The sequence below is a fragment of the Melanotaenia boesemani genome, chromosome 14, assembly GCF_017639745.1.
Source record: "Melanotaenia boesemani isolate fMelBoe1 chromosome 14, fMelBoe1.pri, whole genome shotgun sequence".
NCBI classification, from domain to species: domain Eukaryota; kingdom Metazoa; phylum Chordata; class Actinopteri; order Atheriniformes; family Melanotaeniidae; genus Melanotaenia; species Melanotaenia boesemani.
In genome coordinates, this window is record NC_055695.1 from 3,955,018 (window position 1) to 3,977,388 (window position 22,371).

The following is a 22,371-nucleotide window of genomic DNA, read 5'->3' on the forward strand; positions in this document are numbered from 1 at the left end:
TGTCTGACATTAAGCTGCAATTTTAACACGCGAGGTGGAAGAGATTCCACACACATGTGCACACACACACACACCAACATATCCTGGTGAGGGTGAAGTCACTGAGGACTCATGTGTCTCCAGTTCTGGCGTTTAAATGAGGACCACTGCTGCTTCTGTCACCACCTTCCTGATGAAAGCTCCCGGGTCATGTGACAACACAAGCACAGCCCATAAACACCGTCCCAGCTTCGACATGACACAAGACACACTTAGACTCTGCACTTTATTTGTTCCTGTTTAATTTACAAAAATCTCAGGAAAAATACAAAAACAAATCGGAAGCATAAACACTCGACTTTATGTAAACTAGTTTGAAAAAGATAAAACTCTCACATCCTGAGTGATGGACACAGAGCGAGTGTCCTGACAAACCTCCATCCTGCAGCTCTCTGCACTCACAGCCGAGGTTTGATCTGCAGCTTCTTCTCTGTGGAAGAAAGGAAAACACTGGAGAGTAAAAGGAAAAGAAGAGATTTAGAAAAATTCAAATGACAAATGGTGTGTTTGCTCATGTGTTCACTCTGATCTTCTGTGTGTTAAAACGTAGAGTAATGACGTCTGAGCTGATGAGCAAATGAAGAAGAGAACAGGACAACAAGGATGGATGGAGGTGTGAAGGAAATGTGTGTACGGGAAGTTGTAGTTTGGCAGTGATACATGACGTCTGAGCTAATTTATGCAAAGTGAAGAGGAGCTTGTTTGGCTCAGTTCCACCTTTAATGAGGCTCTGGGCGGCGCGGCGTGTTAGCGAGGGACCGCTGTGTCATTAGTAATACTTAAGAGCACAAAGCAGCCGGACAGCAGGGGAGGAGGCGCGACGAGCAAATGATCACAGCTTTCTGCACGTATGTTCCCAAGCTGAGAGCAGCTGTATGTTCACAGCTTTTTATAGCTGTGGAGAGTAGATTTACAACTTTCCACATTTCTGAGGATGTAAAAGGATCATCTGAGGAGGAAACTAAAAGATTCTACACAGTAAGGATGGAAATTCCCACTGAGGCGGATTCGATACGCATCTCGATACGCTGCCAGTCAAACGAGACACTAATGATACAGTGAAGCTTCCTGCTGACACGATGTGATACTATTGACCCCTGTTCACGATGCGATACAGTTCATTAGTGATTTGACGATTTGACTTTGTACAACACGATTTGGTTCAATACGATTCATGATGTCATTCAAAACGATTCAAAACCATAACAAGATTTTACAGGCCCACATCTGGTTTCTAAATATTACAATTATTTTATCCTCTCTCTTTCCCGGTGAAGGATGTATTTGATACTTATTTGATGAGATGGTCTACTATAAAGCAAACCAATAAATCCCATTTAAAAAGAAGATGTAATTCAGTATGGTTCAGACAGAGAATTGTTTTATTCTTAATAAACTTTAAATAACAGAAAACAAACTTTTTTCTCTCTGTCTACTTATACATTTATATTCAGGCAATTTTGTTTTGGCCTCTTAATAAATAAATAAGAATTAAAAAAGGACCATTTACAAACTCCTTTTCTCAGGTTATTTTACTCTTAGTCTTCTCTGTCTGGAATTTTACAATGTTTTACAAAACACTTATAAAACTTACATACGCTGAATATCTCCTCTTCTATTGACTCGCTGTGCTCCATGTTTGCTGTTTACCAGCCGCACCGCCTGCCTCCCGTATGGTTTATTAAAAAAACAGCAAAAGACAGTGATGCTGCGTTCAAGGTGCCTTAAAAACACACAAGTTATCTGCAGAGGAGATAAAATAATCCATGGGTTTTACTGATGCGGTCACAGCAAGAAAGACACATTGTGCCTTTAGCCGATGCACACTGAAGCTACCGGTGCCGTCGCATCACAACGTCTGTCTCAGGCCACCAGTTTAAATCGTTTAAATCACTACTACCCAGAACTCACGTGAATAAAACACAGAAATGCAAGAAACTCATGAGAAGATGAGGATATCTGGGCTGTGGATATTTACAAAACAGGAAAGGAAGAAGAAAACTTAAATAAAACATAAAAAGAGTGAAAAGAGTTTTGTTGCCTTGAGAACGTCTGTGCTCATGTTTGATGAATATTTGCAGCATTAAATCTGTTTGAAGAAAGAAGCTGAACTGTTCTGTAGACAGAAACTAACTTTCAACAAACTTGGAAAGCCAATGACATACAAATCAGCATTTATGTGTTTTTACAATAAATGTGTGAATGACGTCATTAAACAGGAACTCAATCAGAGTTTATCTAGGAATAAACCTGAACAGGTTCTGATCGATTCTTTATCTGCACGGAAGAAAATACTGGAAGTACCTGACACCATCCAGATGGTAGACCACAGCTGGAAGTCATTAAATCATCATAAATGTTTTTAATAAAATACATTTTCATCATTTGTAAATTCTTACTGATTGGAAACTGTACGCTGACAACATTTGTTTTGGTTTGATTGTGTGTGTTTCTGATGTCTTGAACGTATCAGCAGCCTGGTGACAACTTCAGTTTTACTGGGATCAATGGAAAAATGTCTACGACAAATCCTAAAACCAGCCATGTTTAGCATATTAAAACAAACGACAGCTACAGTCAAAACTACAAGTGAGGAGTGAGAGCAGCTTCACCTGTGACAGCGACCGGAAACGATGATACCAGTAACAAATCTGACTGGCCTGGATCCACAATCTTCCTCTGCTCTGGGCAAAGAGCTGCAGTCCCCTCGGTATATTTCACAATTTCCATTTGTGTTTAAGAATTAACTGTCTCGCCACTTCTGTTTAGGAGCTTAGCTTTGCCAAACAAACTGGAAAGATCAACGTAGAATTTTATCCAACTTCCAGCAGCTCAGCTGATGAAAATCTACGTGTGCACATGCAGGATGTTCTTCTCACCGCTGATTATATGTGCAATTATTCTCTTATTTTACTTTAGTAGATTTATTGTCATTGCTACAACTAAATAAATAACAATAAACTGGCATTTGATGATCAATATTTAGGATCTAAACAAATAAGATGTTTCTCAGTGTCTTCGTGGTCTCTGCAGACATTAACACAAATATTACTACCTCTGTGCTTGGGGCATTATTACTCCTCCCCCAAGCACCATCACACACACTCTGATCATCATTGTCCCTGTGCAGCTCTGGACCCCCACCTCTCCAATTCCATCAATTCAAGAGTGATCCGCTGCTATTCACCACGACCAAGATCCTTCTAGAAAACATCTGTGGACAAGTCAGTCAGTCAGTCAGTATTTGAAGAAAAGAACTATTTCCGGCTGGAAAGTGTGTGTAACGAGTAATTTCTGTTTGACAATCAGGCAAATGTCAGTGGGACAGCCACTGAGATCTGCCTGTTAAGTTATAAACAATCCCAGATTCAGCCTGGTTTCAAACCCAGGATTAACCCCAACATGGCAGCAGAACGCTGCAATGCGACGACTGTTCAAACCTTTGACTTGGGCTGTGTCGGTGGGCAGTGTGTCCGGTGCATCTGCCTCCTCTGGAGAGCTGGAGAGGGAGATGAACGACGGCAAAGCCAGAGGACCAGCAGTGGACGTCCCTGGAGTTGCCTGAGCATCCTGTGGCAGGGTGACAGACAGACACAGCCTGGCAGAGAGAAAACCAGACCCGTTATGTACAGTGTGATGATACAGTGGCAGTTATAAACACAGCCGACTGCACTGCTAACCTCTCCAGGGGCTTCTTGGTGCAGACTTTCTTGGCTGGAGTGGTGGGGGTGTTACCGGCACTCCGTTTGACTCGCTGGCGGTGCTGCAGTTTGCAGCGGGAACCTCGCGGGCAGGAGCCGGTCTTAGAGAACTCTGGACACACCAAAGTGTGTTTCTTCTTACACTAGGGATTAAACACATGAACAGTAGAAGATCACATCTGTGAACCTGCATGGTAGAATACATTTACTTGTGGATGTGTCCGAGGGGTGACCCCATGATAAAAATATACACAGAAAATAATTAACTATAACACCAGGGGAAGTGTTAAAAGTCTTCCTAGTGAAGCTGGTCCGAGTCTGACTTGTAGCAGAGCCAAAATAAAACTTTTTGATTAATTTCTTTCAGTTATCTAAGTTTCCACTGTGTCTAAAGTCCACTGACTCACTTCTGCAGGCCTGAGCAGCTGAAGATGCAGATCAGAAAAGGTGACTGGAAAAGGTAAAGGTTTAAAGACTCGCTTCAGGCAGATTTGACCTGTTTAGAAAAAGACTTTAGACAAACTGATGTGCTGTTTCAAAAAGTAAACCTATGAAACTGATGAGCATCTGATATCCCGGACATTCCAGGAAATAAAAAGAATTCCTAAAAAGTTATGATGGTAATCAAACATGTCTGAGACAGAATGGCAGACAGAAGATGCTGAGAGTAATCAACCATTCACAACCATAGTTTCACACAACTACTTCCTGTGTCTAAATGTTTGGGCTTAACAAAACCGGACTAATGCAGTCTGACTCAGATAAAGGCCACTTTATGGCACAAATAGCATAAAACAGGAAGCGGGGGAGGCGACTGACGGAAGAGTTTAAATAAGACAAAATAAAGGTTATAATAACTTAGATGATTCCATTTAGAAAAAAAAACAAAATAAAAACACAACAAAAGAAAATTTTGTTTTTTGGCTTCAGGACATAAAACAACATTTGTAGAAGAACTATTGAACTTTAGCAGAGATTTTGCAATTTGGCGCCCCCTAATGATGAATAATACAGCATCTGTGTTTTATCCCGTCTCTTCTCTGAGCTCTTTCCAGACAGTAAAAGTCAGGCCATGTTGATTCTCATTTCCACAAAAAGCATCCTGTTGCTTTCTGCCTGGATGCTGAATAAATGTCAGTGTTTTAGATGTTTTAGATGTTGTACTACTCCAAAACACCCGATCAAGATGAATGGATATCATAATTTTTGTTTGCAAATGAGAACTGGTTTATAAAATGTAACTGGAAATATTTCACAGTGTCAGCACTGGTATAAAAATCATCTCTCCTAATGAATGGTCTTGTTTTTCATGTGTGCATATAGGTTTTATAAAAATCTGAGAGCATACCCGAACATCAGTTTTATATGACTCTAGTTTACTTTATATTCTCTGAGAGTACAAACACTATGCCCACACATAATGGTTTAATGTTCATGGCTGAAAGAAATACGGTTTAATTTTGGAATAACCTTTATGTACACCTGTACTGGGTCCTTTCCTGATTAAAACTTAATATGAATCTGTGGAGTGGACCTAAGTGTCCACTGATGTCATAAAGGACTTGTGTGACAGGATTTTAAGTGGTAAAAATGAGGCCCACCCCACTATTAGGCACTTCTTTGTAGGTTACTACTTTTAAGAGACTGTTTCTGTCACCCTGTCTTTTAATGTACAAGCAGAGCGAGTGTGTAACAGTTAATGTCATTCTGGGGAGCGCTGTACATGAGAGCGTGAGCTTTCACATCCATGTTTGCAAGTGAGTGTGTATGAGAGTGTAATGCGGGTGTAAATTGGTAGCTTCATTCTCCACGAGATACGATCCCTCCCACCTGTCAGAAAAGCTAATTATATTCACTCTGGAGTGTAGGCTGCAAGGAGTGTGTGTGTCTTTAGATGTATGTGTGTGGTGGGGTGAGGAGTGTGGGACAGGGAAACAGATTGGTCCAGAAATAGAGTGTGTGTGAGTGGAGGCAAGAGAGATCGATTTTCCAGGAACATTGTGGACTCTTGGTCAACTCCCCTCTGGAGCCCAGGGGCCCCACCTTGCTGCCATCAGAGCCTCCTCTCCCCAGCCTCACACCCCTGGATCTGCACCCACGGGTGCCAGCACAGCCCAGGATCAACTCGCTGACAAATGTTTCTCTGGATCATCTTATAGGGCTGCGGTTTTGAAACAACATTTCTCTAAACGAGTCGGGTTTGCTGCAGGTGTTGATGATGATCTTATTATATTTGGTTCAGACGTCACTGTTAACCAACCAGGAGAACATACACTGTAAATAATTTTATGGTAAAATATAATTTGTATTAATGTAAAAGAAATTATTTGTCTGACCAAAATATGAAAAGACAAGAATCTGCATATCTGCAAAAGCTGGAAAATACTTTACATACTTTACAAGTACAAACTTTCTAAATTCTGTATTTGCAGCTGCAGGTCTGATCTTTTACACAACAACCTTCGGAAGGTTTTAACTCTTATCCTGGTTGTAATGTTTCAGTTTGAGGAGGCCATACCATCGCTCACAGCGTTCCTGTGTTAAAACTGAGGAGTTAAAGCTGAAGTTCATAGCCAGAGTGAGAAGCTGTAAGTGTCTGAAAAATTGACTGCAAAGTTCAGTTTGCTCTCCTCAGCTCCATACATCCTCATTTTCATAAAAAGACAGAGAAATGGAGACGGAGAGAGAGAGAGATGGAAAATGGGAGGAAAAAAAGCTAAAGTGGACAGAACATCTTTATCCCACACCAAGTTAACAATTTTCCACTTGATTTAAGGAATGCTGGGATGTCTCTGGGGCCTATTAGAGAGCTCTCTGCTGGGCCAAAACCAGGAGGAGTCAGCACATTTACCAAGAGACAGAAAGGAAGCAAGAGAGTAGATGAGCGGAAGAGAGGCTGGGAGATGGAAAAGACAGTAAAATTTTTTTTAAAAAGGGACATTGCATGCATTTACAACGTGGGCATAAAGCCAAAACCCATTGAGAACAAGTTGTGGTGAGTGGAACAGAACAATAAATGAGTCCAGGTTGATATATTATAAGTTTAAAAGAGGAAAACATAGAGAATGAGGTTCACTGCATCACTGAGTTCAGGCTGCAATCACACAGACATTAGCGTCTTTCTAATTCTTTTTAATAACAGTGCAGCGTTGACACAGAGGTTTCAGTGCAGAGCATTAAGTAGAAGAAGAAACATGGCTCGTCCGCTGCCAAAAAAACTGGAATCAGGCTGCACTTTTACCGCAGCGACCGGGCACGTGTGTGAGCAAAAAATTCTCAACAGAGTCATTAACCAAATGAATCTGCTGAATGGAGAGAAGATCAACGTTACTGAAAGATCTTTTCTTACGCACAGTGAAGTCTTAGGGTTGATGCATGTGCAACTTCGGCACTTTTTTATTTAAATTTGTATTTTCTATTTTATTTAAGTTATAACTGTTGTTGAAATTTGAGATTTTCAAGACTTAAGTTAAACTAACTGGCCACTTTTTCAGATCCATCTGTCCCATTGACTTAACACAAATATCTAAACAGCCAATCACACGGCAGCATCTAGTCATGTAGACATGGTGAAGACGACTCACTGAAATTCAAACTGAGCATCAGAATGAGGAAGAAAGGAGATTTAAGTGACTTTGAACGTAGCATGGTTGTTGGTCTGAGTATTTACTGGGATCTTTATACACAACCATCTCTAGGGTTTACAGAAAATGGTCTCAAGAAGAGAAAATATCTAACAAGCAGCAGTTGTCTGGACCAGAATGTCTGGTTGAAGTCAGAGGTCAGAGGAGAATGGGCAGACTGGTTGGAGATGATAGAAAGGCAAAAGGAAGTCAGATAAGCACAGGTTCCTACCAAGGTCTGCAGAGCAGCATCTATGAACAAACAACACGTCCAACCTTGAAGCAGATGGGCTACGGCAGCAGAAGACACACCGGGTGCCTCCTGCCAGCTAAGAACAGGAAACTGAAGCTACAATTCACACACACTCACCAACACTGGACAATAGAAGATGGAGAAACGTTGCTGGTCTGATGAGTCTCCATTTCAGCTCCACATTCAGACGCTAGGCTCAGAATCTGCTGGAAACATCATGAAAACATGGATCCATCCTGCCTTGGATCAACGCTTCAGGCTGCTGCTGGTGTAATGGTGGGGGGAGATTTTCTTGGTCCACTTTGGGCTCCTTAGTACCAACGTGGCCTGGTTTAACCAGCACAGCCTACCTGAGTATTGTTGCTGACCATGTCCATCCCTTTATGACCACAGTGGAGCATCTTCTGATGCTACTTCCAGCAGGATAATGCACCATGTCACAAAGCTCAGATCATCTCCACCTGCTTTCTACAACATGACGATGAGTTCACTGGACTCCAACGGCCTCCACAGCCACCAGATCTCAGTCCAGTAGAGCAGCTTTGGGATGTGGTGGAACGGGAGATTCTCATCATGGATGCAGCCGACAAACCTGCAGCAACTGTGTGATGCTGTCATGTCAATATGGAGCAAAAATCTGAGGAAGGTTTCTAACAGTTTGTTGGATGACACCAAGAACGAAGGCAGTTCTAAAGGAAAAAGGGGTCCAAACTGGTACTAATAAAGTGGACCTGATAAAGTGCAGGGGGAGCGTATTTTTAACATTTTTAAAGACAGATTTTGATTTAAATTCTAAAATGAGAGAAATGTTCTCTAATGCCATCAGTTCAGATCAGTTGTTGCATCAGGACCCTAGTAAGTAATCAACCCTTTTAGAAAAACAGCAAAGTTCATTCCACCAGATTTCAGGAGTAAACAGCATCGACTTCACCGCCAGATGAACAAGTATGAAACAATGCAGAGCAGGGAGCATATGCATGAAAAACAGTGGAAATTACACTGATTTTGACTTCAGGCTGTGCAGTACAGTCAACAGTCCTCCACAAGGTGTACTCAGAGCGATTTGTGCAGTGGCTGGTACAAATATTGTGACGTTTTGTCATAATTTTCCACTTTTTATTTAAACCTTTTATTACTGAAGCAGGCAATACTAATGACGATGCAAGATAAATAAACACTTATAAATATAAAAAGGCAGGAGGATGTTTTGCACATGCCCGTCCTTGTTCAACTACTAGGTCACAGTCTTTAGAACCATCCCACCGGGACTGGCTACAGATCTGCAGCTGAATGCCCTACAACCCAAACTGAGCAGCAATGCAACAGTAAACACAGAGACATTTTAGTGTTTTTAATTTAACTTGCCCACAGGAGGCCTTTTCTCAACACTAAGCTGATCACAAAAGTTTTAAAATTGTTGAAACATAACTGCTTTGTTTACATTTCATTCTCCAATAAAAAGTTTTAGTTTTTCTTAACAGTAACTTTTATTTTAACATGTCAAATATTCTGAAGGAGGCTGATCCAGAAGTTATAACTGAAGAAGAGACTAAAGTAAAATCTAATTTATGAAAAAAAAAAAAATCTGAAATGAAATAAATAAATTAATCTGTCATTTAAAAAAATTACCTTTACTTAGCAAACAGAAGTCCTAGGGAATGATTTCAGTCGGTTCACTGACCAGCTTCACTGTATTTATAAAATAAATAAACTGATAGGAAAAGGTCAGGAGAGCTGCAAAACAAGACATAAAACTATATAAAATATCCAACAACATGGCTCTGGGGGATTGGTGGCAGGTGAGGGTGCCAGGATTAGATATAAAAAGAAGCATCCACCAAAGGTTTAGTCTTTCTAAGTCAGGGTGGGTTGTGGCTCACCACTCTGTCCAGTTCTCTGGACACCAGCTCATCTCAGATGGACAGAAAGACAGTGGACACAAGTTCAGATGAGCCCACGTTTCAGCTGTTTTGGGGTAAGAACGGATGTCAGCTTCTGTGTACCAAAGATGAGAAAGACCATCAAGGTTGTTATCAGAGAAAGCTGTGATGGAACGGGAACATCTGTGTCCACGGAGGACTTCAAATGTGTGAAGGTACCACTGATGCAGAGGTGGATGTTGAAATTTTGGAGACACATAGGCAACCATCGAGGTGACACCTTTTCCTGTGAGGTTATTACAGCTGGACAAGGCTACTTCCTTCTACACAACATCCCCAGACGGTAGAAAAGCTGAATGGAAACAAGACTGGTCCTGGTTTATGCGAGTGTGTTTCTAAATCCTATTTTAGCTTTTTTCCCTTAAACACGCAGGTCAGTGAAGACAATGAAATTTTTTTTTTTGTTCTTGTGTCTTAAGTAAAGCTTAAATAAACAAATTACAAATTTAAAACTTAATTATATTTCAGAAACATAAAAACTTTTTGTAACTAAAATAAAAAATAAGTTCAGGACAGAGAAGAGGGAGTACCGGGTGAGAGTGGACTGATCCTGCAGGGTGGAGGGTGAGACAAAGCTAGGATGAGGCAGGATGGTAGCAGGTCTGGGAGGAGGAGGAGGAAGAGGATAGAGCCGAGAAGCAGACTTAACCCGTGAGCTGCTGGAGTGTCTGCCGGCTCGGCTCATAGTGCCATCCTCAGCAGTTTTCCCATCTATAATTACTGCCTGCTATCCATCATACAGCCGGCAGAGCCTCGCAGTGCAGCGCTTCATAAACACACACACACGTGCACTCAGGCACAAACACACACAGGAGGAAAATCACAGACCTAAGCACTTCAGCTAATAGAATAAATATTAATATCCCTCTTGTTTTCTACATGCTCATTTCCACACACACTATTTAAATGAAGTCTGACAGTATGAAAAAGCATCTGTTTCACACTCGACGCTCCAAACCCAGCAGAGAGAAAAAGAACAAGGGGGAGACAAAGGGAAGCAAAACCACAGGATGGGGGAGGAGGAGAGGTCGTGTTTGAGGAGGACAGCATGTTTGTGTGTGTGTGTGTGTGTGGTGACTTGAGCATCTTGAGTCATGGGTAAGTGGCTCTCCGTTACCCATCAGGCCCTCAATGTGTCACTCAGACACTACAGCTATGCCATTATGGACCACCACCCCCTGCAGCTGTTGCTGCCTGTGTGTCACTGTGTACATGCATGTGTGTGTGCGCAGCGGGCGTATGGTTACCAAACTACTTGTTTACCTAAGCCTCAGTTTAACTTCAGTGGAACCTTATACGTGTTACACAATATAACTGTATGTTCAAAATAAAAAGTACAGCTTAAAGAAAGAACTCTGAAATGACATGATAGCGCCGGACCAACTTAAAGCTGAAGGAAGTCTGATTTAATGGATCAAATTAAAGCAAACTTTTGACATGTTGCTCAACAGAAACCATGCATCAGTGGTGTTTCTGTGAACGGGTGTGAAGCAGATGAACCAGGCTGCAGTATGAAGGCGGTGACAGAGGTTACGTTTCTCACAGCTGCTAAAAGGAAACAAATCTCTAATCTCTTCATCTTCATCATCTGTGTTATTCAGAAAATGATCTTAGCAAAACGTAGCACAACTAGTAGGAACTAAGACAACAAGAGATTAGAAGAAGAATCATGGCTGAGAAACTGAAGAAAGACTTGAAACCTTGTAGAAGAAGACTGAAACTAAATATGTCCCTGGAAACATTTCTCACACAGGAACACTTCTCAGAAGTTAGTAATTATTCACTGAGTTGGTATTGAGTATATTTTTGCACAGTCTAACACCCTCCCGCTCAAACCTCTTCCAGGATTTTATGTGATTTTACCTTCTGTCCCTCTGGACAGTAGCCTTTGACAAAGTCCTCACAGACTTCAGCTTTGCGGGACACGTAGACGTGACTGTAGGGACATTCGCTGTTGTTGCAGATACCCTTCAGAAAGTAGGAACACACCGGCATCTGCAGAGACACAGACAATCAGATCTCAGATATCCAAACAGAACAAAGTACATTTTTCAGTCATTCAGTTCTGTGTAAGGACATAAAACATCCTCTGGTCCTCAACAGGTCATAAAACAAGGTGAATATGACCTCAGAGCAACAACACATGACAGAACACGGTGTCATTAATAAATAAAAAAATATATATGCCTATGCCATGATTTAGCAGCTTGTAAAAGAATCTTTAATAAGCTGGTAATATTCTTCAGTATGAAGTAATCATGTCCTGAAAAATAAAACATTAGATATGACACAGATTGTGTTTTTATTTTTTCACATCTGTATTCTGAAGGTTTAAAACTCCCAGATTATTCTGAAATATTCAGAAGTCCTTCTAATAGGAAGAAAAAAGCGACTCCCTTCAGAGCATCGGTTCAAAACACACTGATTTAAGAGGAAAAGCAGAGAAAGAGGGAGAGATCGGGTGAGGTTACACATACATGTAAACACATCAGGTTCTAAAAACACGCCGCTGTCCTGTCCCGTCCCGTGAGCCGGCCGATCCGTCACACTGACAAGCTAAATGACCTTAATTGCAGTTGACAGCAGCAGAGGGAAAGAAGATGTGTGTCTTGACTGTGTGTGTGTGTGTGCGCCCGCAGAGATCTACAGTTTAACATGTAGGGGTGAGCCTGGTGGAGGCCGCTCTAAATTTACCTCTGAGGGAGCTCAGTGAAGAAACATGGGGGGTGGAGGGAGTGTGAGAGGGACTCCTCCATGTTGAGATGGGATCTGTTCTACCTAATTAACTGCTACAGAAATATTTATCCAGGCTGCAGCTCGTCCAGCTCTCATGATATGTTTATGTGCTCTGGATGTGTGCGCAGACTGGGCCAGGGGTGGAGGGTGGGTGGTGTTCCCGGCTATGGGGGTGCCAGGGGAGTTGGCCTATGAATATCTGGTTTCGAAGTATTTGTGGTAGTGGAAGAGGGGGAGAGCAAGAGGGTGGGGTACAGGATTCAGGATTCAGGCTCGCGTATCCACACTAACGCCTGGATCAAGTTCGGAGGGGTGCTGGACGCATAATCCTGACACGCCCCTGCAACGAACCCTTTCCTGCCTGAAGGCTGTGCATGTGTGGAGGTAAGTTGGGGGGGCGTGGAGAGGTGGCATGTCAAACCGACAGCTGGGCTCTCAGCACGTTCGGGCGACTGCGTGACAACCAACACAGGTGCAGGACGTTGTGCATGAGCGTCCAGAGACGCAGCAGGACACCTGCTGCTCGGCTCTTTGTTTGAAGAAAAAAAAGAGCTTTCATGTTTTTGAGTGTCTACAGCTTCCTGGGGACAAAAACACAAAAACACGCTCACAACTGAACAAGAGGCCGGACTAATGTAGATATGGTGACATGCTACACAAAAATAAATCCATTTAAAACATAGATCCTAACTACGGTTATTGAGGACTGAGTAAAGTGAGGTACATGATTTCAGTATGATTTTCTGCAAGTCTTAAACACTTTACAAACACAAAAACAATGTAGTTTGTCCAAATCATTTAGCTTAGAAATGTGGATCCTCTCCTTAAAGCAAGCATACATCTTACTCTATTTTGTCTGGTATGGAACTTTCTGAAAGGAGATGGATTCAGGCACATGCAGCGTGTCTTCACTCTGCCAGGTTACAAATATTTAAACCACACACTTTGTTGCAGGGGAACCTGGTGCAGATTAATAAATCTGTCATACACATATGAAGATGCAGAAACCATCAACTTTCAGCAGGTAAAGTGGGAGCTGCAGCTGGTTGGCTGAAAGCAGTGGCCGTTATTTTTCTAAACAGAGAGAAACGGGACTGGATGAGCTTTGTAATGTGACACATATAATTTAGATGCTGATCAACACCAAGACTGTTGGAGGTGGTTCTGATGTGCCAATCAAACAACTGACTTCATTAAAAAAATCATTAGCTTATGTTTAGTTACACTGGAAGATTAAAAGAAAAATCCCAGAGATGGAAGTGGTTTGCTCCTCCCTCAATCCCCATTAGGTCAGGTCCTCCTTGCACCTTCCCGTCCATGGAAACAGGAGCTTTGCCAAGAGCCCAAATCCGATCCATGACGGCTGCATCCAATAGTGTGTCATCTTATACCTTCACAACGTACCACAGCCTGGCCTATGCCATGAAAACCCATAAAACACGACGTTGTCCAACATCTACTCCGTGGGTGTATGTTACCTTCTCTTTGGCAACCTTATGGGAAAATGGGCAAACGCCATCTGCCTGCTTGCACGTCCCTCTCAGAAACCTGCAGATAAAGAACAAAAATGAAAAAAGTGGGTGGAGCTGCTGCTTTTCTGACCATTTTACCCAGAATAAATCACTTCATTTTAATAATCAGTCTGACACCAGAGAAACACACACGTGGATGTTACTTCAACTATTCCGCTTCTGTTTAACATCCCTTTACGGAACAAACTAATTAGAGGTCTTGATCAAAGTCCACATTCATTAGCAGCATTTCAACCAGAAGTACCCACACAGTTCCCATACACAGATGTATATATATTTTTTTACTTTTAATGGGACTAAATAACTACTTCGGGGCAGGAATCAGTGCCGCCTCGCTGTGGGTCGTCTGCAGCACAGTCAGAGAGGTGAGGCTGCAGTAACAAGGAGGAAGTGAAAGTGATTCAGTAAAACATGAAGGGCTGAGTCTAAAGGTTGTGTTTATAAAGACTCCACCAGTCAGAGACGCTCAGAGCAGCAAACTCCTGGCTTCTCTGCAAAGTATTACCTGCAGATTTGGGTGATTTATAGATTAAAATATCTGCACCGTGGAAATGCAAGAGGTCAGGGAAAGTACTCAAAAGTTTTTAGTAGTTGTGGAAATATCTTGAGGACAAGATATAGCTTATGTAGCTCAATGGTTTTAATGATTTTAGTGCTCAGTTCTCATATATATGGAATCCAGATATTTGAGTCTATCTATATGGATGGTATGCAGCTGGATGGCTCAGTTGGCAGAGCATCCAGTGTTCGATTCCCCCAAGGCACGAATATTAACACCTTCCAGTTGGGTCATCACGCAAGACCCGTAATGCTACTGCCTAACCTCTGTAAGTCGCTTTGGATAAAAGTCTCTGCGAAATAACTGTAGTGTAATATGACTCATTCTAAAAATATAAATAAATACAGACCTGGACAAAATTGTTGGAACCCTGAAAGAAAAACTCACAATGGTCACAGAAATAACTTGAATCTGACAAAAGTAATAGTGAATAAAAATTCTATGAAATTTAACCAATGAAATTCAGACGTTGCTTTTCAACCATGTTTAAACAGAATTATTTAAAAAAATAAACTCATGAAACAGGCCTGGACAAAAATGATGGTACCCCTAGAAAAGACTGAAAATAATGTGACTAAAGGGACATGTTAATCCAAGGTGTGTCCACTAATTAGCATCACAGGTGTCTATGTAATACGTCAGTGGGTCTATATATAGGCTACAGGTGGTCACTGTGCTGTTTGGTGACATGGTGTGTACCACACTCAACATGGACCAGAGGAAGCAAAGGAAAGAGTTGTCTCAGGAGATAAGAAAGAAAATTATAGACAAGTATGTTAAAGGTAAAGGCTATAAGACCATCTCCAAGCAGCTTGATGTTCCTGTGACTAAAGTTGAACATATTATTCAGAAATGTAAGATCCATGGGACTGTAGCCAACCTCCTTGGACGTGGCCGCAGGAGGAAAATTGATGACAAATCAAAGAGATGGATAATACAAACGGTAACAAAAGAGCCCAGAAAAACTTCTAAAGAGATTAAAGGTGAACTTCAAGCTCAAAGAACATCAGTGTCAGATCGCACCATCCGTCGTTGTTTGAGCCAAAGTGGACTTAATGGAAGACGACCAAGGAGGAACCATTGTTAAAAACAAACCATAAAAAAGCCAAACTACATGTTCACAAGCCACAAAGCTTCTGGGAGAATGTCCTATGGACAGATGAGACAAAAATGGAACTTTTGGCCAAGGCTCATCAGCTCTCTGTTTACAGACGGAAAATGAAGCATATGAAGAAAGAACACCGTCCCTGCTGTGGAACATGGAGGAGGCTCTGTTATGTTCTGGGCTGCTTTGCTGCATCTGGTACAGGGTTCTTGAATCTGTGCAGGAACAATGAAATCTCAAACTATCAAGGGATTCTAGAGAGAAATGTGCTGGACAGTGTCAGAAAGCTTGGTCTCAGTCGCAGGTCATGGGTCTTGCAACAGGACAATGACCCAAAACACATCTAAAACACCCAAGAATGGCTAAGAGGAAAACATGGACTATTCTAAAGTGGCCTCTATGAGCCCTGACCTAAATCCTATTGAGCATCTTTGGAAGGAGCTGAAACATGCCGTCTGGAAAAGGCTCCCTTCAAACCTGAGACAACTGGAGCAGTTTGCTTATGAGGAGTGGACCAAAATACCTGCTGAGAGGTGCAGAAGTCTCATTGACAGTTACAGGAATTGCAGTGATTGCGTCAAAAGGTTGTTCAACAAAATATTAAGTACCATCATTTTTGTCCAGGCCTGTTTCATGAGTTTATTTTTTTAAATAATCCTGTTGAAGCATGGTTGAAAAGCAGTGTCTGACTTTCATTGGTTAAATTTTATAGAATTTGTATTGATTATTACTTGTGTTAGATTCAAGTTATTTCTGTGACCATTGTGAGTTTTTCTTTCATTAACCAAAGGGTACCAACAATTTTGTCCACGTCTGTAAATAAAAAGGGTTGAGCTAATTTCACCCAATCAAGTGCCTGGATGCACATTTCCATACAGAGAACAAGCTGCACCAGCAGTGGGAATGAGGCTCGACTTCTCCCAGCTGGCCCTCTTACTGGACCAAATGGGATGTTCTTGTGTTTTTGTTACCTGGTGCACACGGCCACTTTGTCCGGGTCGTGTATGAAGGGACACCTTGTGCCGCGCTTACATTTGCCGAAGCGGTTGTAATACATGCAGTACTGCCTCTGCTGCTTCTTCTGACGAGCATGTCTGATGATGGCAATACTCCGCTGGACCGCACGACTGGATTCAGGAGGCAAACACAAACCACAGGTATCCATGATAAACAAGTCTGAGGTAACTGAGGACAAACTACAGCAGGATAGCAGTACAGATGTTCACCTTATACTAAGATTAATTAATACCTTAATACCTTATCTTAAGAATAATTCTGCATTTATAGTCGTCAGTAGGAGGACTAAACTTATAAAGCAGCATAACTGTGCTGCTGTGTGCTTGAAAGCGGATGAAACAGGTGCTGCAGACGTTACCTGGCTAAGTGGCGAGTGCTGGAGAACCGGGTCAAGGCAGGATTCATGTGTGAGATGTGGGGGCTGGAGGTCCTTCCTGAGTGTGGAGCAAGTGAGAGACGCTCATTATAAAAACATCAATCCTCCACTAGACGTGCAGTTTCTCATTTTTAGTATGCTGTATAAAATATTCTTTTTTCTGATCACATCAACAAGGTTCAACAACTGTTCTGGGAGCAGAAAGTCCACAAGTAAAGGGCTTAATTTACAACTTTGTGTATCAACTGTTTAAATGCTGTTTATATTAAAGTTTATCCTAATTAATTCATAAACAGTATAAAGCATGCGTGTACATGGAGCTCATTCAGCATTTACAGCTTGACAGTCAAAACATCAGGAGAGTGTCATCATGCAAATCCGTTAAACTGACTTATGCTGTGAAATGTTCTCACAATACTAAACACAAATACTTCTGTATGCTGATAACGACACTGTTACACAAGCTCAGGAGGAGTTTTTTTGTCTTGTTTTGTTAATAAATTTGCTCTAAATATTAAGTTTAATTTGAAACAAAGCCTTTTTAAAAACGCTATTCTGACCACGGACATCAGCCGTGACAGAGCTGAAGCTGTCTGAGTGTGTGTTTCTGCAGACAGATGCAATAAGAACTTGATCTATGAACTGGTTATTTATACTGTGCTGGTTTGACATGTCGGTGCCAAGGCGAAACGTGATGTCCAGCTCAGTCACTTCACAAACACTGACTGGAGGAAAAGAGTGTGGGTGTTATTGGAGGTTATGAGGCGAGTAGACAGGAGGACAAGGAGGCCAGGAGCTTGAAATGGTAGTTGATCTTCCTCTGGCCTCTGAACGAAGGACTTTTATGGCTCTCGTCAAGTGTGCGCTCTGCTGTGATTTTACAGATAGGTGACAGTTCGGTGGCTCCATCCCAAGAACAAATGTGACGCTCGCTACATTAAGATGTGAAATTACAGCTCTCACTGGAAAGACACCTGATGCGTGTTTGAGGATGCAGGAACGCCGTGAGGCGGGGTGTTTGGGATGCTGGTCACGAGTTGAACAGAACACAGCTCCTCAATTTCACCTGCAGGTTTAGTTGCACCAGAATGTGTAAAAGAGAGGTAGAGGAGTGTGAAGGAGGTAGAGGCAGATCCGGGCTTTAATCTGCACCATCCACTTCTCTGGGCCCTCCCCCTTGCCGCTCTGACAGATGACAACTTTATTATTTCAGATGGCAAATCCAGCCTGCTCCCTTAAGTCTACGAGGGAGCATGTGGATGGAGCTACAGCCACAAACATGAATAAACACTCTTGTATCACCTCACGTTCAGCAGCACCGGCTATTAAACTTCGGCAGGCTGTCATTTTAATACCAACTGAATGTGTCCAAAACACTGAGGAGAAACAAAGCTTTTATCTACAAATGCTAGCCTAAAACAGATGCTTAGATAGGTCTTTTTTCACTTGTTTTTTTACTGAAGATGTTACTAATTAAAATGATTTTTTGCATGACTTTTTAAAGTGGTTAAAATCCCCCTGTCATAATATTAAGAGTGGAAATACAAGCTTGCTTTTTACACAGTACCAGTTGGAAATGGGACACCTATGAGGGCACATTTAACATATTTTTGAGAGTCATCAACATTATTTCTGTTGGAGCTTGTGGAAAAAAGTCCCCTCCCAGGGTGTGGGGGGTAGGGGGGGTGAGATGAGATGAATGGGTAAGGGTAGGGGGACCTGCAGACATGTTCTTGTCCTTGGGGCGCCTAGTCTTGGTGTTGTGTTGGCATGGCCAGCGGTGGTTTTGCCTGGGGCAGTCGGGCCCCGTCGGGTTCCTGGGCGGGGCTCGGCTAGGGGGAATGGGTGGCCCTTGGGCCTGTGGGGTGCCTGCCCTCCGTGTGGCCTGCGCCGCGGCGCCTGCTGGGCCGAGTGGGCCGCTGCTCTGTCTGCTTTGGCTGTTCTGGACTTGGTGCTCTGTGGACCTGCTGAGCCTTTTGGGCCTCGGGCTCCCCCCGTCCCCCACTGATGCTTCAGGGTGTGGTGTGATCACGGCCCCCCTTGCAAGCACACATTTCACGCATGTTCACACGTGCAAGCTCACAAACGTGCTCATCTCTCCATCTGCTTCGGACTGGATGTTGCTGATGTTTGTGTGTCGGTACGTTTCTCTGCAGGTACGTTTGATGACTACTGTACTTTTTTATATCATTATCCTATTTTCTTTATGTATCATGTAGTACTGTGGTAGTTTATATTGTTTTTTTTTGTGGTGTGTTTTAGGCAGCCTAGACAACTGTTATTACCTTTTTGTTTTTTGTTTTTTTTCTTTTGTTTTTTTCTTTTCTCTTCCTCTATCACCCTGTCAGGTTCGGTACTGACATTTAAAAACTAAAGAAAATAAGATTACAATATACTACTACAACACTACTGCAATTGGACATATTATTGCACTTAAGCGCCCCCTAATGATGGCTAATTCAGTATCCATCTTGCATCCTGTCTCTTCTCTAAGACCTCTCCTACCAGTACAAGTCAGTCCATTGTTGACTCTTGTCTTATTTTTTTGATCTGTTTCTTTCTCTCTTTCGTTTCCTTCCTTCGAGCGATGGTGTCCTGTTGTATTTCTTTGCTGAATCATCCACAGTGCATGTTGCATTGATAACTAGTTGTGGCATTTATGTGTCTTGGTTAAGCAAATTGCAGCGGCGATGCTCCAAGATGGAGAAAAAGTTGTAAAGCTTGGTTTCTCAGATTTGAGATGCTGCAGGGCAACAACAGCTTCAGGGTTGAGTCAGGAGTGCAGTTTTAAGGTCAGTGTTGCTTTAAAAAAATTCTAAAACCTAAAGACTTTGTGGTAAAACAGAACATTCTTTCAGAAAAAGCAACATGAGAGAAACCACTTAAGAAATTAAATTTTCTACACTCATTGTAAGTAACCTGCTTTGCTTTCTAGTTTATTAATATTTAATAGTTTCTGTGTTTTGTTAAAGATGGTGGGATGTGTGCACCAGTCTAGGCTTGAAACATTAAAAAAAAAGATGTCATGTCACATCAGGATTAGATCATCTGATGGCATCTTCAAGCTGACTTGGTTTTTTTAACCAGTTTTCTTCCCTCTTTCTGAATCAATTCCTCTCTTTAAGCAGTGCTTAAAAGTCTCTAATCCCTGTGCTACCTTTTGCAATCCAGGCGAGTGTTGATCTGTTTTAAGAACTTATCTTAGGTAAAAACAGCAGAAAAAATGACAAATAGGCAACATGTGAGGGAAACAGTGCTGTATGTGTGAACCATTGCCTGGATCCAGATGTGCAGATGGATGTCAGAACTTAATCACTTTTTTGAAAGGCTTCTACAACCTGTGGTCCGAGTCTCCACCAAGTTTTATTAAGTTTGGGTCTACACACAGCCACGCAGAACCGATCACACTCCACATCAAGAAGAATCTTTTTAAATCTACAACCCTCTCCCCATACAGCCTTATTTGGTCTCTTTAACAAGAAAGCAAGCAGCTTTAGGTTTTATCATTTACTTCACTTGTAGGAAGACAATATTTACTTTCTCTCTGGAAATCAAGCAGCACTCCATCTAAAATTTATTGGATCTGTGATGTAAGGTCATTTTTCAAGCGTGAGAATATAAATCATACATGTACCGGTAAATGGAACATTCTCTGGTAAGTGGGATGTTTTTTGTTTTTTTTTTACATTTTTTAGCTCATTGTAATTTTTTTTCCTGTATTGCTGAATCTCCCTTTTTCTTTTTATAAGAATGTCTACATATGTAAATATCTATTGTTTTTTACTTTTCTGTTATAAGTTGTATAAAATTGAGGCTGTGATTTGTTCTTACTTAAATTAATAAAATAAACAAAGTAAAAAAAGACTGAAAAAAGAAAAGATGAAACTTTTAGATAAACGCCCAGACTTTGTGTAATGTAACCAAACAATCATCACACCTTGACTGTCCAAATCCTAAACACCTGTACCTGTTCGGTTGATGGTCATGTTGGCCGTCACGGTGCGGGACAGCTTATTGGCGGACACCCGGTACAGGGAGCCACGGATCCAGCACATCTCGCTTCTCGCCCAGCGCTGGGCGGGCGGTGGGTGTCTGTCATGGGGAGCTCGGAGGCGGTTCTGGAGGAAACTCCTGAGAAAGATGGATGAAACAGAATAAAAGAAAAGAAATCTGTGGGAATCATATATTCTCAGCGCAGTGATTAAAATGATCTGTTTGGTTCACTTTGCAAACTGTGTGAAAAATTCACTCATGCTGTGCACTGTGTTAGAATATCATCGGCTCATCCCCCTTTTAATTCCACCCCTCTTTTGCCCATCTTCCCTCCAGCTTCCACTACATCTCCCCTCTTCACTTTATGTTTCCCATCCTGTAGTCACCCCCCTCCTCTCCTCTTCCTCCCATGTCACAGCACTCTGTTAAATTGCTCCTCTAATGGAAAGGACGGCAGTGTGGAAATGGAGAGAATTGAAAAGAGGAGAGGAGGAAATCAATGAGATAATAGGCAGGGCAGGGGGCCAGAGCAGCGAGGTTGGCCCCTACGCTGAAGTGTAGAGACCACACACACACACACACACACTCACACACTCCTGTTACTGTATGTACATTACACACAACCACAGGTCTCTACACGCTCACCATCCAGGAGTCACTCAGTGGGCTGGTGTATGTGTGTGCCGGCTGCACATGCGAGGCTGCGGTGTGTGTGGGGCGGTGCAGGGGTTATGGCGATAAATTGCGCTGTCCTGTCACTTCTATTTGGGGCGGATTGGGGCTGGTGTGCAGGGCGCCGCTGGAGGTAATTTGCTGCCGTATTTCAGATGGGCTGGAAATGGGTTTAGAGCGAGAGTTCATGCCTCCCATTACGGAGAAGAGAGAGGGTTACCCCGAACGCACACCGCGCACAAAACAACTGACACGGACGCTTAACGCACAGAGCTGCTGCACTGCTACAAATAAGAGAAAAAACCCAGCAAAATATCAACCATCAACAGCGCTCACACACACCCACCACCTGAGTGTGTCCCATAACTCAGCTGCATAGACACTCCGTTTCACTGATACAAGATCAGTGGCTGGCCTACACGGGGCAACGGCAGCCAGGGGAGCTGTAATGGGGGCTAATGTTGGAGCGCTGACTGCCACCCAGGGAGGCTTAAACAAGGACCGGATGGCCTGCAGAGCCACAATGGAGGTTAATGGGGATATGACATGAACAGTTAACACAGACGGCAGTTAACCCTGACACTGGGCTGCAGTCAGAAGAGAGTGGGGGTGTTAACACCAAGCCTGGATGTTTCTTCACTGGATTCAAACCTCAGACTGATTATCCAAATAATCTCACACACCTCTGCTTTCACTACAACTCCATGAGGCATGTCTTTCATGATGATGATGATCTGATTTATTTTCATCTGACACATGCCATAAATCATACATCTCTGAACACACAATCAACACATCTGATGCACCTTCAGAGGACCACGCAGC

At 42.4% G+C, this 22,371-nt stretch overlaps 1 protein-coding gene across 2 annotated transcripts in view; it reads right to left on the reverse strand.

The window, feature by feature from the left end:
- Positions 1-272: 272 nt before the first annotated feature.
- zc3h3 (zinc finger CCCH-type containing 3) overlaps positions 273-22,371 on the reverse strand; it is a 70,789-nt gene continuing 48,690 nt past the window's right edge. The window contains exons 5-12 of one of the 2 annotated variants that reach the window (XM_042007080.1): positions 20,849-21,012; positions 16,864-16,939; positions 16,460-16,615; positions 13,771-13,840; positions 11,420-11,551; positions 3,720-3,883; positions 3,480-3,637; positions 273-469 (exon numbers count right to left, since the gene is read on the reverse strand). In XM_042007080.1, coding sequence (XP_041863014.1) covers positions 438-469; positions 3,480-3,637; positions 3,720-3,883; positions 11,420-11,551; positions 13,771-13,840; positions 16,460-16,615; positions 16,864-16,939; positions 20,849-21,012 — 952 coding nt within the window. In that variant the 3' untranslated portion in view covers positions 273-437. Of the gene's footprint in view, positions 490-3,479; positions 3,638-3,719; positions 3,884-11,419; positions 11,552-13,770; positions 13,841-16,459; positions 16,616-16,863; positions 16,940-20,848; positions 21,013-22,371 lie in introns of both variants that reach the window. The other variant, XM_042007079.1, reaches the window with a different exon arrangement.